The 13283-nt window shown below is 47.8% G+C and overlaps 1 protein-coding gene across 7 annotated transcripts in view; it reads right to left on the bottom strand.

Annotated features, from left to right (window-relative positions):
- The window catches only part of LOC126361237 (putative epidermal cell surface receptor), a 402667-nt gene that overhangs the window by 156968 nt on the left and 232416 nt on the right, over window positions 1–13283 (bottom strand). For all 7 annotated transcript variants that reach the window (XM_050007773.1, XM_050007777.1, XM_050007776.1 and 4 more), the window contains exon 2: window positions 1142–1341. In XM_050007773.1, coding sequence (XP_049863730.1) covers window positions 1142–1341 — 200 coding nt within the window. The remainder of the gene's footprint in view (window positions 1–1141; window positions 1342–13283) is intronic.

The raw sequence follows: 13283 nt of genomic DNA, 5'->3' as shown, positions 1-13283 counted from the left end.
CCTACAGATAAAGACTTTGCAACACTTGAATATACTTCGGAGTTAACAAATTTCTCTTTTTCAAACATTCTTTTCTTACTTTCGCAAGTCTGCATTTTATGTCCTCTGTACTTTGGCCATCATCAGTTATTTTTCTGATAAAATAGCGGAGTTCATCTACTGCTTTTAGTGTCTCATTTCCTAGTACAATTTCTGTAGTATCTCTTAATTTAATTCGACTACATTCCATTGTCCTTGTTTTACTTTTGTTGCTGTTCATGTTATAACCTCTTTTCAAGACCTTGTAAATTTCATTCAATCGATCGTCTATGCCCTTGCACCGTCTCTGACAAAATTGCACACTGACAATAATCTCGGTGAAGGTTTGACGTATCATTTCCTGGTTGCCAAGGGAATCTGAGCGTTTAGAAACCTATGTAGTTTTGCATTTTTATCCTGTTTTTGGGGCCAGACAATTAAAAACCGATGTCATTTTGCTTTTAGTGAGGTATTGGCCCCCAGGACAACTAAAAACGGATTTTTTTCCATACGATGTGGTACTACCTTGCCGAGGTGGATGGGCTTACTTAAATAACAGTGCCACAACTGTTGACAGCCGAACTTGTGCAGTCATGCACATTGAATAGTACGGATGGTCTATCGGACAACTCAAACCACAGCAGTCCTATTGCGATTCAGCTGTCATTTGTAGCTGACCTCATTAACGTTGAGACGCTTACAGCGACAATTATTGGTAAAGTGTTCGTTAAAGTTTTTTGGTTCCATGGCGTTTCCCCCTGCGTCAATACGCTGCCGTTCAAAGTTGACGTCATTCTGACTAGTAGTTCTCTTCCTTCAACGTTTCGAAGCTAAAACTTTAATTGTGGTCACCCTGTGTATTCGCATTATGGTTCCCAGATATGTTTGTCAAGTCAGTCTGCGTCGAAAGTACTTTAAAATATAATCTGAATAAAAATCTCATACTTTGTGTGCCAGAAAATGCCTGAAAAACCGTAACCGTTTGAACTATGAAAGCAGTTCACGTAGCAACTGTCGATCTGTTCTACACGTTATGAGTTTCGTACACCACGTATCAACTGTGGAGCAGCACGTAGCGGAAATATTTCATTGTGCATTATGTACTCTTACATTTACCACTTACCGTGGAGCTGGCTATTGCGGCAGCCGTGGTTGTTGTGACTGCGCTTGTGGTTGTCGTTGTGGTCATGGAGTCAGATGGAGAAGCGTCCGGTGACGTCGACTGCGACGGTGGAGGCGTGGGTGGCGGGGGCGTGCTGGGGGGCGACGGGGGCGGCGTCTCTGCTGGGAGCACTCCGGGGACCAGGGCCTGCGCCATCACGCCTGCAACAGGGAGCGAACGTTCAGCGTCACGACGACGATGCATCCAAGCCGTGTCTCTGTTGGTTTTCTGCACTTTATCTAAATTGTTTCGGGTGGCCATGAGACACGGTATCACGGTCATCCAGTCAAGATATTATGGCATAATGCTTAGCGCGCTATTTTACGAGGTCCATTTACTAAATAATGTAACATAACGTTTTTCTAGGCCAGTTTCGGTTGAAATAATGCTGAATTTTTTGTTGGACGTTGTGAAATATTCCCGCTTCAGCCCTTACAGTTTCATGAAGTTCCGATAGGTGGCCGCGCTATACGCAGCCTTCAAAACGGCGTCTGTAACGGAGATGTGTTCGAAGCAGAGAGCTGTCATTGAGTTCAAAATGGTTCAAATGGCTCTAAGCACTATGGGACTTAACATCTAAGGTCAACAGTCCCCTACAACTTAGAACTACTTAAACGTATCGAACCTAAGGACATCAAGCACATCCGTGCCAGAGGCAGGAATCGAACCTGCGACCGTGGCAGCCGCGTGGTTCCGGAATGAAGCGCCTAGAACCCCCGGCCACAGCGGCCGGCTGCCATTGCGTTCCCTTTGGCGTGAAACCAGAGCATCGCAGATATTCATAGGTGCTTCCAGAATGTGTACGGTGACCTGGCAGTGAAAAAAAGCACAGTGGAATCGTTGGGCGAGTCGTCAGTCACTGTCGTAACAAGATCGTCCAAATCTGTCCCATCTCCCGTGTGCCGGCCGGCAGGCTGCACCAGCTGTAACTCTTGTAGTGTTGGAACGTGCGGACACACTCATTCGAGGTGATCGACGGATCACCATCAAACTCGTCGCTGCTTAACTGGACGTCTCTGTCGGTACTGCTGACACACTCGTCTGCCAATTGGGTATTCAAAGATGTGCCGCCACAAAAATGCAAACGAACTTCCGATTCTGCATGACAACGCAAGGCCTCACATAAGTCTGCGCACCCGAGAGGAGCTCAAGGAACTTCACTGGACTGTTCTTCCTCATCCTCCCTACAGCCTGGATCTAGCACCTTCCGACTTCCATCTGTTCCGTCCAATGAAGGATGCACTCTACGGAAAGCAGTACGTGAATTATGGGGAGCCTATTTATGCAGCAGGACGTTGGCTCTAACGTCAACCTGTAGAGTGGTACCGTATAGGCATACAGGTCAATTCAGTTAGGTGACGTAAGGCCGTCGCAATAAACTGAGATTATGTTGAAAAAATAGGGTTTTGTAGCCGAAAGAGTTGGAAGTAGTATGGTGTATTGGAATCCTGGGGGGAAAAAGTGTTGCATTACTTGTACCTTGTATGTTAACTGGAGACCTAGAAACGAAGGAAAGGCTCCGTCCCCTCCGCAGCTGCAGGGGTCCACAACCCCACAATGACTACCGCTGTCCACTTCCACCGTCCCGGGGTACCCAGGGAACGTCTCACACTAGACGAGTGTAACCTCTATGTTTGTGTGGTAGAGTAATGGTGGTGTACGCGTACTTCGAGAACTTGTTTGCGCAGCAATCGCCGACATAGTGTAGCTGTGGCGGAATAAGGGGAACCAGCCCGCATTCGCCGAGGCAGATGGAAAACCGCCTAAAAACTATCCACAGACTGGCCGGCTCACCGGACCTCGACAGAAGTCCGCCGGGCGGATTCGTGCCGGGGACCAGACGCTCCTTCCCGCTCCGGAGTTGCATTACTTACTGGACGCCCCTGATACAACAGAGAAATTACGAATAGGCGTCATCGTCTTTCGCTTTGCGTTTCTAGCGCATGGAATACTACACACATACAGTAATCAGTACTCTTGTGGGTAGTCTATTTCATTGCATCACATATAATTTGCAGTCGTCTTTGAGAATTCGCATACGACAGGATTCATCAGGTTTTCCAAAAATATGGTAATAATATTATCTGGCACTGTTTGCTGTGTTTGGCACCAACACCTACAATCTATCTAATAGTTTATGTCATACTTCTGTTGAACAAGCTCCGTAACGTACGTCAGTGTGACTCCACGATCTCTGGCAGTAGTCTGATGACGTCAAAAGTCGACCGTTACTGGGTTAAACCCCCACCTCCGATTCTTAAGGACTGGACACCCAAGTATAACAGAGCTTCACACCGCCAATTACTTTAAAAAGGCGTTAATGTGATAGACATGTAAGCGAGAAATATTTTAGAAAGTTTTTGAAATTATATTTGTAGTTTATTAGATGGCCCTGACTGCTTTTGTTCTCGACCACTGGATGACTACTATAGTATGGGAAATTTGCGCTCCGTTTTAAGCAAAAGCTACTTTTTCACTCATCGCAACGTTTATGAAGCCGTATCTCCTGATGTAATTTTGCAGGCAGTTCAGAGGTATATAGGGACATTTTCTGCAAAGTGTGTCGCGGATCGAGCGAACAGTAAAGAAGTAATAAATTAAAAGTTATGCCTGATGCTAAAATTTTACTGCATTAACAGCGAAAATATGGTAAGCGGTAAACCGCTTTCTTTTCGTCATTTTATTAGGGTTGGAGGGTGGGGGTCTCAGCGAGGACAAGTTTCATGAAAGTTTGAAATTATGATTGTGTAAAATTTGCTGGATGTCAGTAAGTGTCCTCGTTCTCAAATACTGGATGAATATAGTCTGCCGGCCGCGGTGGTCTCGCGGTTCTAGGCGCGCAGTCCGGAACCGTGCGACTGCTACGGTCGCAGGTTCAAATCCTGCCTCGGGCATGGATGTGTGTGATGTCCTTAGGTTAGTTAAGTTTAAGTAGTTCTAAGTTCTAGGGGACTAATGACCACAGCAGTTGAGTCCCATAGTGCTCAGAGCCATTTTTTGAATATAGTCTGAGGAAATTGTGGGCCGAGAGTTACGGAGCCTTAACACATGTAGGCAATTTCTATCTCTAATACTTGTCTTATTGTGTTAAAGCTTTAACCGAAGATTGTATCTCTTTTAACGAGTAGATTATGGCAGGATTTGAAATTTTTAAGTTAGACACACATCTGGTATCGTGCAGCGTGAAGCGGATTATCGTTTACGAATATACACTCCTGGAAATTGAAATAAGAACACCGTGAATTCATTGTCCCAGGAAGGGGAAACTTTATTGACACATTCCTGGGGTCAGATACATCACATGATCACACTGACAGAACCACAAGCACATAGACACAGGCAACAGAGCATGCACAATGTCGGCACTAGTACAGTGTATATCCACCTTTCGCAGCAATGCAGGCTGCTATTCTCCCATGGAGACGATCGTAGAGATGCTGGATGTAGTCCTGTGGAACGGCTTGCCATGCCATTTCCACCTGGCGTCTCAGTTGGACCAGCGTTCGTGCTGGACGTGCAGACCGCGTGAGACGACGCTTCATCCAGTCCCAAACATGCTCAATGGGGGACAGATCCGAAGATCTTGCTGGCCAGGGTAGTTGACTTACACCTTCTAGAGTACGTTGGGTGGCACGGGATACATGCGGACGTGCATTGTCCTGTTGGAACAGAAAGTTCCCTTGCCGGTCTAGGAATGGTAGAACGATGGGTTCGATGACGGTTTGGATGTACCGTGCACTATTCAGTGTCCCCTCGACGATCACCAGAGGTGTACGGCCAGTGTAGGAGATCGCTCCCCACACCATGATGCAGGGTGTTGGCCCTGTGTGCCTCGGTCATATGCAGTCCTGATTGTGGCGCTCACCTGCACGGCGCCAAACACGCATACGACCATCATTGGCACCAAGGCAGAAGCGACTCTCATCGCTGAAGACGACACGTCTCCATTCGTCCCTCCATTCACGCCTGTCGCGACACCACTGGAGGCGGGCTGCACGATGTTGGGGCGTGAGCGGAAGACGGCCTAACGGTGTGCGGGACCGTAGCCCAGCTTCATGGAGACGGTTGCGAATGGTCCTCGCCGATACCCCAGGAGCAACAGTGTCCCTAATTTGCTGGGAAGTGGCGGTGCGGTCCCCTACGGCACTGCGTAGGATCCTACGGTCTTGGCGTGCATCCGTGCGTCGCTGCGGTCCGGTCCCAGGTCGACGGGCACGTGCACCTTCCGCCGACCACTGGCGACAACATCGATGTACTGTGGAGACCTCACGCCCCACGTGTTGAGCAATTCGGCGATACGTCCACCCGGCCTCCCGCATGCCCACTATACGCCCTCGCTCAAAGTCCGTCAACTCCACATACGGTTCACGTCCACGCTGTAGCGGCATGCTACCAGTGTTAAAGACTGCGATGGAGCTCCGTATGCCACGGCAAACTGGCTGACACTGACGGCGGCGGTGCACAAATGCTGCGCAGCTAGCGCCATTCGACGGCCAACACCGCGGTTCCTGGTGTGTCCGCTGTGCCGTGCGTGTGATCATTGCTTGTACAGCCCTCTCGCAGTGTCCGGAGCAAGTATGGTGGGTCTGACACACCGGTGTCAATGTGTTCTTTTTTCCATTTCCAGGAGTGTAGATGTGGCGGCGTGTGTCTTACGCTTTACGGGCAGGTTCTATCACAAGAATGTCTACTCGCACTTTACCAGGAACAGATTAAGACGGCGGATTGCAACATGGTTTAAGTATGCAAGGCAACGGCTTTGCCGCAGTGGTAATACCGGTTCCAGTCAGCTTATGGAAGTTAAGCGCTGTGGGGCTTGGCTAGCTCTTAGATGGGTGACCGTTCCGGTCTGCCAAGTGCTTTTGGCAAGCGAAGTGCACTCAGCCTTTGTGAGGTGAATACAGATGCTACTTGACTAAGAAGTATTGGCTCCGGTCACGCAAACTGAGGGTGGTCGGCAGAGCGATGTGCTCACAACAGGCCTCTCGATATAAGAATCCAGTGAGACCTATCGGCTGAAGTTGGCACAGAGGTCGGTCGGTACGTATGCAGGAACGCTAGAAAGGGTTTCTAAGTAACATGGTATCTTCCCGTTTATTTCCATAGTGTCAAAGGTAAACGTAAATGTCGTGTGACTAGGGCCTCCCGTCGGGTAGACCGTTCGCCGGGTGCAAGTCTATCGATATGACGCCACTTCGGCGACTTGTGAGTCGATGGGGATGAAACAATGATGATTAGGACAACACTACACTCAATCCCTGAGCGGAGAAAATCTCCGACTCAGTCGGGAATCGAACCCGGGCCTTTAGGATTGACATTCTGTCGCGCTGACCGTCAGCTACCGGAGGCGGACATGTCAAAGGTTATACATAAGATTTGTTTTTGAGTCCGTATCAAACAATGGCCCATACCAGTGACTATTGCGGCCAGCATAATGGTCGAAATAAAATATACCGGATAGTTAAAGTACAGTTACCCGCAGAGGTCCAGTGTGGACTGTAATTATCGTATGGCAGCGATACTTGGTAGATACCGTAATGCGTTAATGTGGAACCGATTTACTCTGAATAAAAGTTAGTTCCAATTTTGGCCACCGGATGCAAATCTGGACCTGTGAATGCAAGAGAGACGTGTAGAAAAGTTTTCATATGTATTGGATTACGTATTGGGACGTGGGCAGAAAAGGTGAAACAGAAGGCAGAAGGTTGTAACAGCCACTTACACAATTTGTTCAGTATTAACACTGGAGACGTCGACGTGATACGGCATCCTTAAACCAACGTGTCCAACAGCTGCTCGCAGCAGTGCAGATGGAGCTGAGCAAAGTGTTCCTGTACACCGGCCTTCGTATCAAGTAGAGATCGAAAGTGTCTTTTGTGAAAGCTTCCTTTGAGATATACCCAGAGCCAAAAGACTGCATCAGGAAAACCTCTGGAGATAACACGTTCGTGGAATTTCTGTTGGTCTATTGTGAACGCTGGACGGCGTATGGTCAAATATTTGCCAAGGAAATCGAGAAACAGCAGGGCGTTTTGAGAAGCTATTTTATTTTTACAATTATTTTCGGCACTTCGATACGCCATCTTCAGGCCGCATATGCACTTCATGTATAGACATTCAGATGTACTGGAGCCATCAGTATCTGGACACAGTGAATTCGTTATTCGAGTGCTTCCATCGAAGGCTTGACAACAATTGAGCCTCTGACTACAGGAACCACATGTTGTACAAGGAGCTCTCGATTACGCACGGACTTAACTGTATACCTGACAGTCGGTATGCAGGTATATTCTTCAAAGACGAAAGGACCGAGAATAAAGGTGCTTGTAAATCCACACCACACAGTCACAAACGGCGAGTGCAATGGTGCTTCGTGCACAACACGTGGTTTACCATTACCCCGTCCGCCTCCGGTAGCTGAGTGGTCTGCGCGACAGAATGTCAATCCTACGGGCCCGGAGATTTTCTCCAATCAGGGAGAGAGTGTTGTGTCGTCCTAATCATCATCATTTCATCCCCATCGACGCGCAAGTCGCCGAAGTGGCGTCACATCGAAAGACTTGCACCCGGCGAACGGTCTACCCGACGGGAGGCCCTAGTCACACGACATTTACCATTACCCCATATACGGCATTTCTGTATACTCTCTGCATCCTATAGTGTAAAATGTTCATCGTCACTCCGCAGAATATTGCCCTGTCGCATGTCATTAACTTCGATTCGTGTCAGAAACGGAATAATAAATGCAGAACGTTGCTGCAGATGATGAGGTTCCAGTTTCTACAGTTAAGGGTATCAGTATAAAATAAACCGCAAAACTTTCCGTGCTGCTGACCATGGGACGGACAATTCCCGTGACACTGAACGAGCATTAGCATTATCCGAGGCACGTGCTAGACGATCAATTACAGTAACCGCAACCTCATCAATGTCTTCCAACGGGATTGGACGCCTTCCTCTCCCAAGTGGTTTGAATTTTATTACCATCTTCTACAAATCATTTAAAGATATCGGGACTCTTCTCAGACTTTTCGTCGCTGATACTCTCTCAATTCAGCATTGTAATTGCTGTCGTTCACATAAAACAGTTTTACTAACAGTGCACCCTTATTGATAGCCATACTGTTCACTCCCGTTACGCTTTATCAAATGACATGTGGATCTCATACCGTCGTGCAAGAAGTGTGAAGCGCCAGATTTGCACCTGGTGGCCACGATTGGAACTCCAGTGTAAGTCGGTTCCGCATTAGCATATTTACCAAGTTTCTCTGACATACGATTATTACAGCCCACACTGCACCTCTGTGAGTAGCTGCACTTTAATTATAACCGCCTGGTACAAAGAGTATACAGATTAAAATTAACACCAAACCTCTCGGTGAAGAACAATCTCACAAGTCTGCGATATCTGCAACGCGCTGTAGTGGGCAACGGTAAACTGTGCTTAGCAATTGACATCGGGTAATGGGGACAATTTGCTAGAGTGAAGCACGTGCGTCACATCCCGCTCTTGTGTATGAGTAGAGGTGGTAAGAAGCTACGGAGCCGGCGCGTGGTCCGGTGTTGTGGTTTGGTGAACGGCACGCCAGCTAGCCGAGGGCCCGCCACCTCGCCGGAGAAAGTGGTCGTCCGTGGCCTTGTTCCGCGCAGCCGGTCTGGGGACGATGGCCGGGTCGCCGCGCTGCCAATACTCGGCCGGACTCCACTGCCGCCGTCTGCCGCGCACTTATGCCGAGCTCGTGTTCCCACTGGCATACACATGGAGCAGCTAAAACCGATATTTTGGAATGGGAACTTTTAGAGAAAACTACCAGGCGTCCTGTAATGGAGGGGAAAAAAAGGGAAATAGTTCTGATCTATCGAGTGAGTTAAGGGAAACACGGGAAATCTACAAGCGGGCGGTGGTTTGGACGTTTGAGTCGTGGTCGTTCCGAATGTGAATTCAGGGTCGTGACCACTGCACAAATTTTCGTGTTTTATTAACTACACGATGCATTTCGAACCTTGTGGGTCCGTCGTCAGGTGTACTTTGTCTTAATACGTGTTGTATTTCTTCTCCTAACTGAGGTGAAATGCATATTCCTGTCACGAAAATATTTAACATTAAACCTTTTCGTGACAGGAATATTAATTTTACCTCATTCAGGAGAATGAAATACAACGTGTATTAAGACAAAGTACACCTGACGATGGACCCACAAGGTCCGAAATGCATCATGTAGTTAATAAAACACGAAAAAGTTGTGACTGAAGGCGATGTTTAATTCATACCTCCACTGTTTTGAATAGAGTCACGTTTTAAGCTGCAAAATATGGATAAAATTAAAAATAAAATACGGAAATACTGCGCGAAGTGCGTGCTTGAACACAAATTTGGATGCTAGCCACGCCTCCACGTAGCGCTGTTGTATTTAACAACGATCGGCTCCTGTGTAATGTTCTCAACATGTTGCAACTGCGAGTCGCGGTCGGAACGGCGTTCTGTGTAGTTTTAGTGAATTATGTCGGGGCTAAGTGAACTCGAACGTGGACAAATTGTTGGTGCTCATATCGCACCGCGTTAAGAAAAGTGACAAGTCAAAAAACGGCAATTTTTAGTTTGTCACTGAAAAATATGTTTGAAGTGTCCCAACAAGCACGAAAAACGTCACATCTCTATCCTGCAATGTTTCCACTTCAGGGCAGTTGTATCAGTTTCGGCTATTTCGTGATTCACCGCGGTAAAGAACAGTGTCGCTTCAGTGTTGCTACTGGCAGATTGCATGGTTCATTCACGAAGAGCGGCACATTTTGGGTTGTAGTACCTTTTATGCACAAGGTGAGTTGCATGTAATTTTTAATGTCGTTGATTATTACAATGTCTGCGTATAAACCGTGTCTGTATTTTACCGGTACATTACAACGAACGTCAGACATGCATGCATGTCTGAAGGAACAGATACTGTTTTGACTCCGGCCGGATTGGCGGTTCTAGGCGCAACCGTCTGGAGCCGCGCGACCGCTACGGTCGCAGGTTCGAATCCTGCCTCGGGCAGGTTGGTGTGTGGCCTCCTTAGATTAGTTAGGTTTAAGTAGTTCTAAGTTCTAGGGGGCTGGTGACCACAGCAGTTAAGTCCCATAATACTCAGAGAAATTTTTTTGTTTTGACGATTAAAGCTGTTCCAAATATTACGAAGTTTTGCGCGTTGCAACCTACAAGAAAAAAAAAATAGAAATTTCTGTTGTAAAGAAAATTCAAACTGAATCCTTTTTCTCGGCGAAAAATATCCCTACGTTATATCAGCTCATTTACGATTCTATGTTTCCATAAATTGTGTTCCTTAAATTGTACCTAACTGATGTTCATTAATACATAGGGGTGAAAAAGTGACAAAAGTATTACATGAGGGTTCATAAAAGAAAAAAGTTTTTAGAAAAGCAGGAAAGGTGGCAAAACTTCAAGAAATAATCGATACTTACCTGACAGAACCTCACATTCGAGGAGAACAGAACTACATGTCCCTATTATTATTGTAGAGCATATAATGGAATTTATTACCACAAATTTAAAGGAAGCTTATACTATTTCAATACAAGTTTTATAGAACACTGTATGTCGATTTTTCTGAAGTATTGCATTTTTAGGTTGTGTCGCCGTCCTCATTGCCGAGTGATATGATGGGTGATTCCGTAAGCAAGGCAGCCAAAGTGTTTGGTGTTTCAGGAGAGCCCATATTGAAGATTTATATCGCAAAGAGGGAAAGAATCGCCCTCTAACGCCGTCTCGGAGGTGACACAAAAAAAGGACGATGGCTGTAGAAGTTGCTACGCTTCTGAGTGACGCAGTCGTCAACCCTGGCAGTATCAAAACAACATGAATGGTTCGAATGCCTCTAAGCAGTATGGGACTTGACATCTGAGGTCATCAGTCCCCTAGACTTAGAACTACTTGAGCCTAAATAACCTAAGGACATCACACACATCCATGCCCGAGGCAGGATTCGAAACTGCGACCGTAGCAGCAGCGCGGTTCCGGACTGAAGCGCCTAGAACCGCTCGGCCAACACGTCCGGCAGAACAACATAAAAGGAGTTCCAGAAGCAAGGGATTTCAGGGCGAGCTGGAATTCCAAAATTACGCTTCAGTGATGCAAATGTTAGTAACACGAAAACGATGTGCCGAAGCCATAAAACCTGGACTACGGAGCAATGGAAGAATGTCGCTTGGACGGATGATTCTTGTTGCGGAGTGTTTCCAACTTCTGGTCGAGTTTACGTCCCAAGAATGAAATATGGCGGGGCTTCGGTGATGATTTGGGCAGCCATATCATGGTATTTCATGAGCCCTACGGTCACTCTGCCAAGATCTATGTGATCAATTTGGCTGCTCGGGTCAGTCCCACAGCACAATGTTTGTTCCCCTATGGGGAGCTTTAGTCCAAGACGACAGGGCCTTACGGTCACTCTGCCAAGATCTATGTGATCAATTGGGCTGCTCGGATCAGTCCCACAGCACAATGTTTGTTCCCCTATGGGGAGCTTTAGTCCAAGACGACAGGGCCGCTGTTCATAAAGCTTGGTCGTGCGGCACTGGTCTTGCGAGTACGAGGGTGAATTATCGCACTCCTCTCGTCACCACAGTCAGAAAATCTCAATTTTTTGGGCTTTTGTGGTTTGACTTGGAGAGAAGGGTGCGTGATCGCTATCCGCCTCCATCATCGGTAACTGAACTTCCCACTATTTTGCAGGAAGAACGGTATTATATTCCCATGAAAACCTTACAGGAACTGTATTTGTCCAACGAGACACGACTGGAAGCTGTTCTGAATGCCAACGGTTTCCTACGCTATTGAGCATAGTAATGTGTCTTGTTTTGGTGTTTACATATTCTTGTCCACTTTTAAAATATTTTTATGCACGTCATTCGAAACTTTAGGAATATCTTCACCGTTCATAGTCGCTTCTTTTAGAGGTTAGTTTCGGAAACTATTTTCCTTGCGAGGCGTTCAGTCCGCTAGCATCAATCTACACTCCTGGAAATTGAAATAAGAACACCGTGAATTCATTGTCCCAGGAAGGGGAAACTTTATTGACACATTCCTGGGGTCAGATACATCACATGATCACACTGACAGAACCACAGGCACATAGACACAGGCAACAGAGCATGCACAATGTCGGCACTAGTACAGTGTATATCCACCTTTTGCAGCAATGCAGGCTGCTATTCTCCCATGGAGACGATCGTAGAGATGCTGGATGTAGTCCTGTGGAACGGCTTGCCATGCCATTTCCACCTGGCGCCTCAGTTGGACCAGCGTTCGTGCTGGACGTGCAGACCGCGTGAGACGACGCTTCATCCAGTCCCAAACATGCTCAATGGGGGACAGATCCTGAGATCTTGCTGGCCAGGGTAGTTGACTTACACCTTCTAGAGCACGTTGGGTGGCACGGGATACATGCGGACGTGCATTGTCCTGTTGGAACAGCAAGTTCCCTTGCCGGTCTACGAATGGTAGAACGATGGGTTCGATGACGGTTTGGATGTACCGTGCACTATTCAGTGTCCCCTCGAGGATCACCAGAAGTGTACGGCCAGTGTAGGAGATCGCTCCCCACACCATGATGCCGGGTGTTGGCCCTGTGTGCCTCGGTCGTATGCGGTCCTGATTGTGGCGCTCACCTGCACAGCGCCAAACACGCATACGACCACCATTGGCACCAAGGCAGAAGCGACTCTCATCGCTGAAGACGACACGTCTCCATTCGTCCCTCCATTCACGCCTGTTGCGACACCACTGGAGGCGGGCTGCACGATGTTGGGGCGTGAGCGGAAGACGGCCTAAGGTTGTGCGGGACCGTAGCCCAGTTTCATGGAGACGGTTGCGAATGGTCCTCGCCGATACCCCAGGAGCAACAGTGTCCCTAATTTGCTGTGAAGTGGCGGTGCGGTCCCCTACGGCACTGCGTAGGATCCTACGGTCTTGGCGTGCATCCGTGCGTCGCTGCGGTCCGGTCCCAGGTCGACGGGCACGTGCACCTTCCGCCGACCACTGGCGACAACATCGATGTACTGTGGAGACCTCACGCCCCACGTGTTGAGCAATTCGGCGGTACGTCCACCC

Source organism: Schistocerca gregaria, chromosome 1 (genome assembly GCF_023897955.1).
Source record: "Schistocerca gregaria isolate iqSchGreg1 chromosome 1, iqSchGreg1.2, whole genome shotgun sequence".
NCBI classification, from domain to species: Eukaryota; Metazoa; Arthropoda; class Insecta; order Orthoptera; family Acrididae; genus Schistocerca; species Schistocerca gregaria.
Note: the sequence above shows the minus strand (reverse complement) of the source record. Positions and strands in the feature narration are given on the sequence as shown.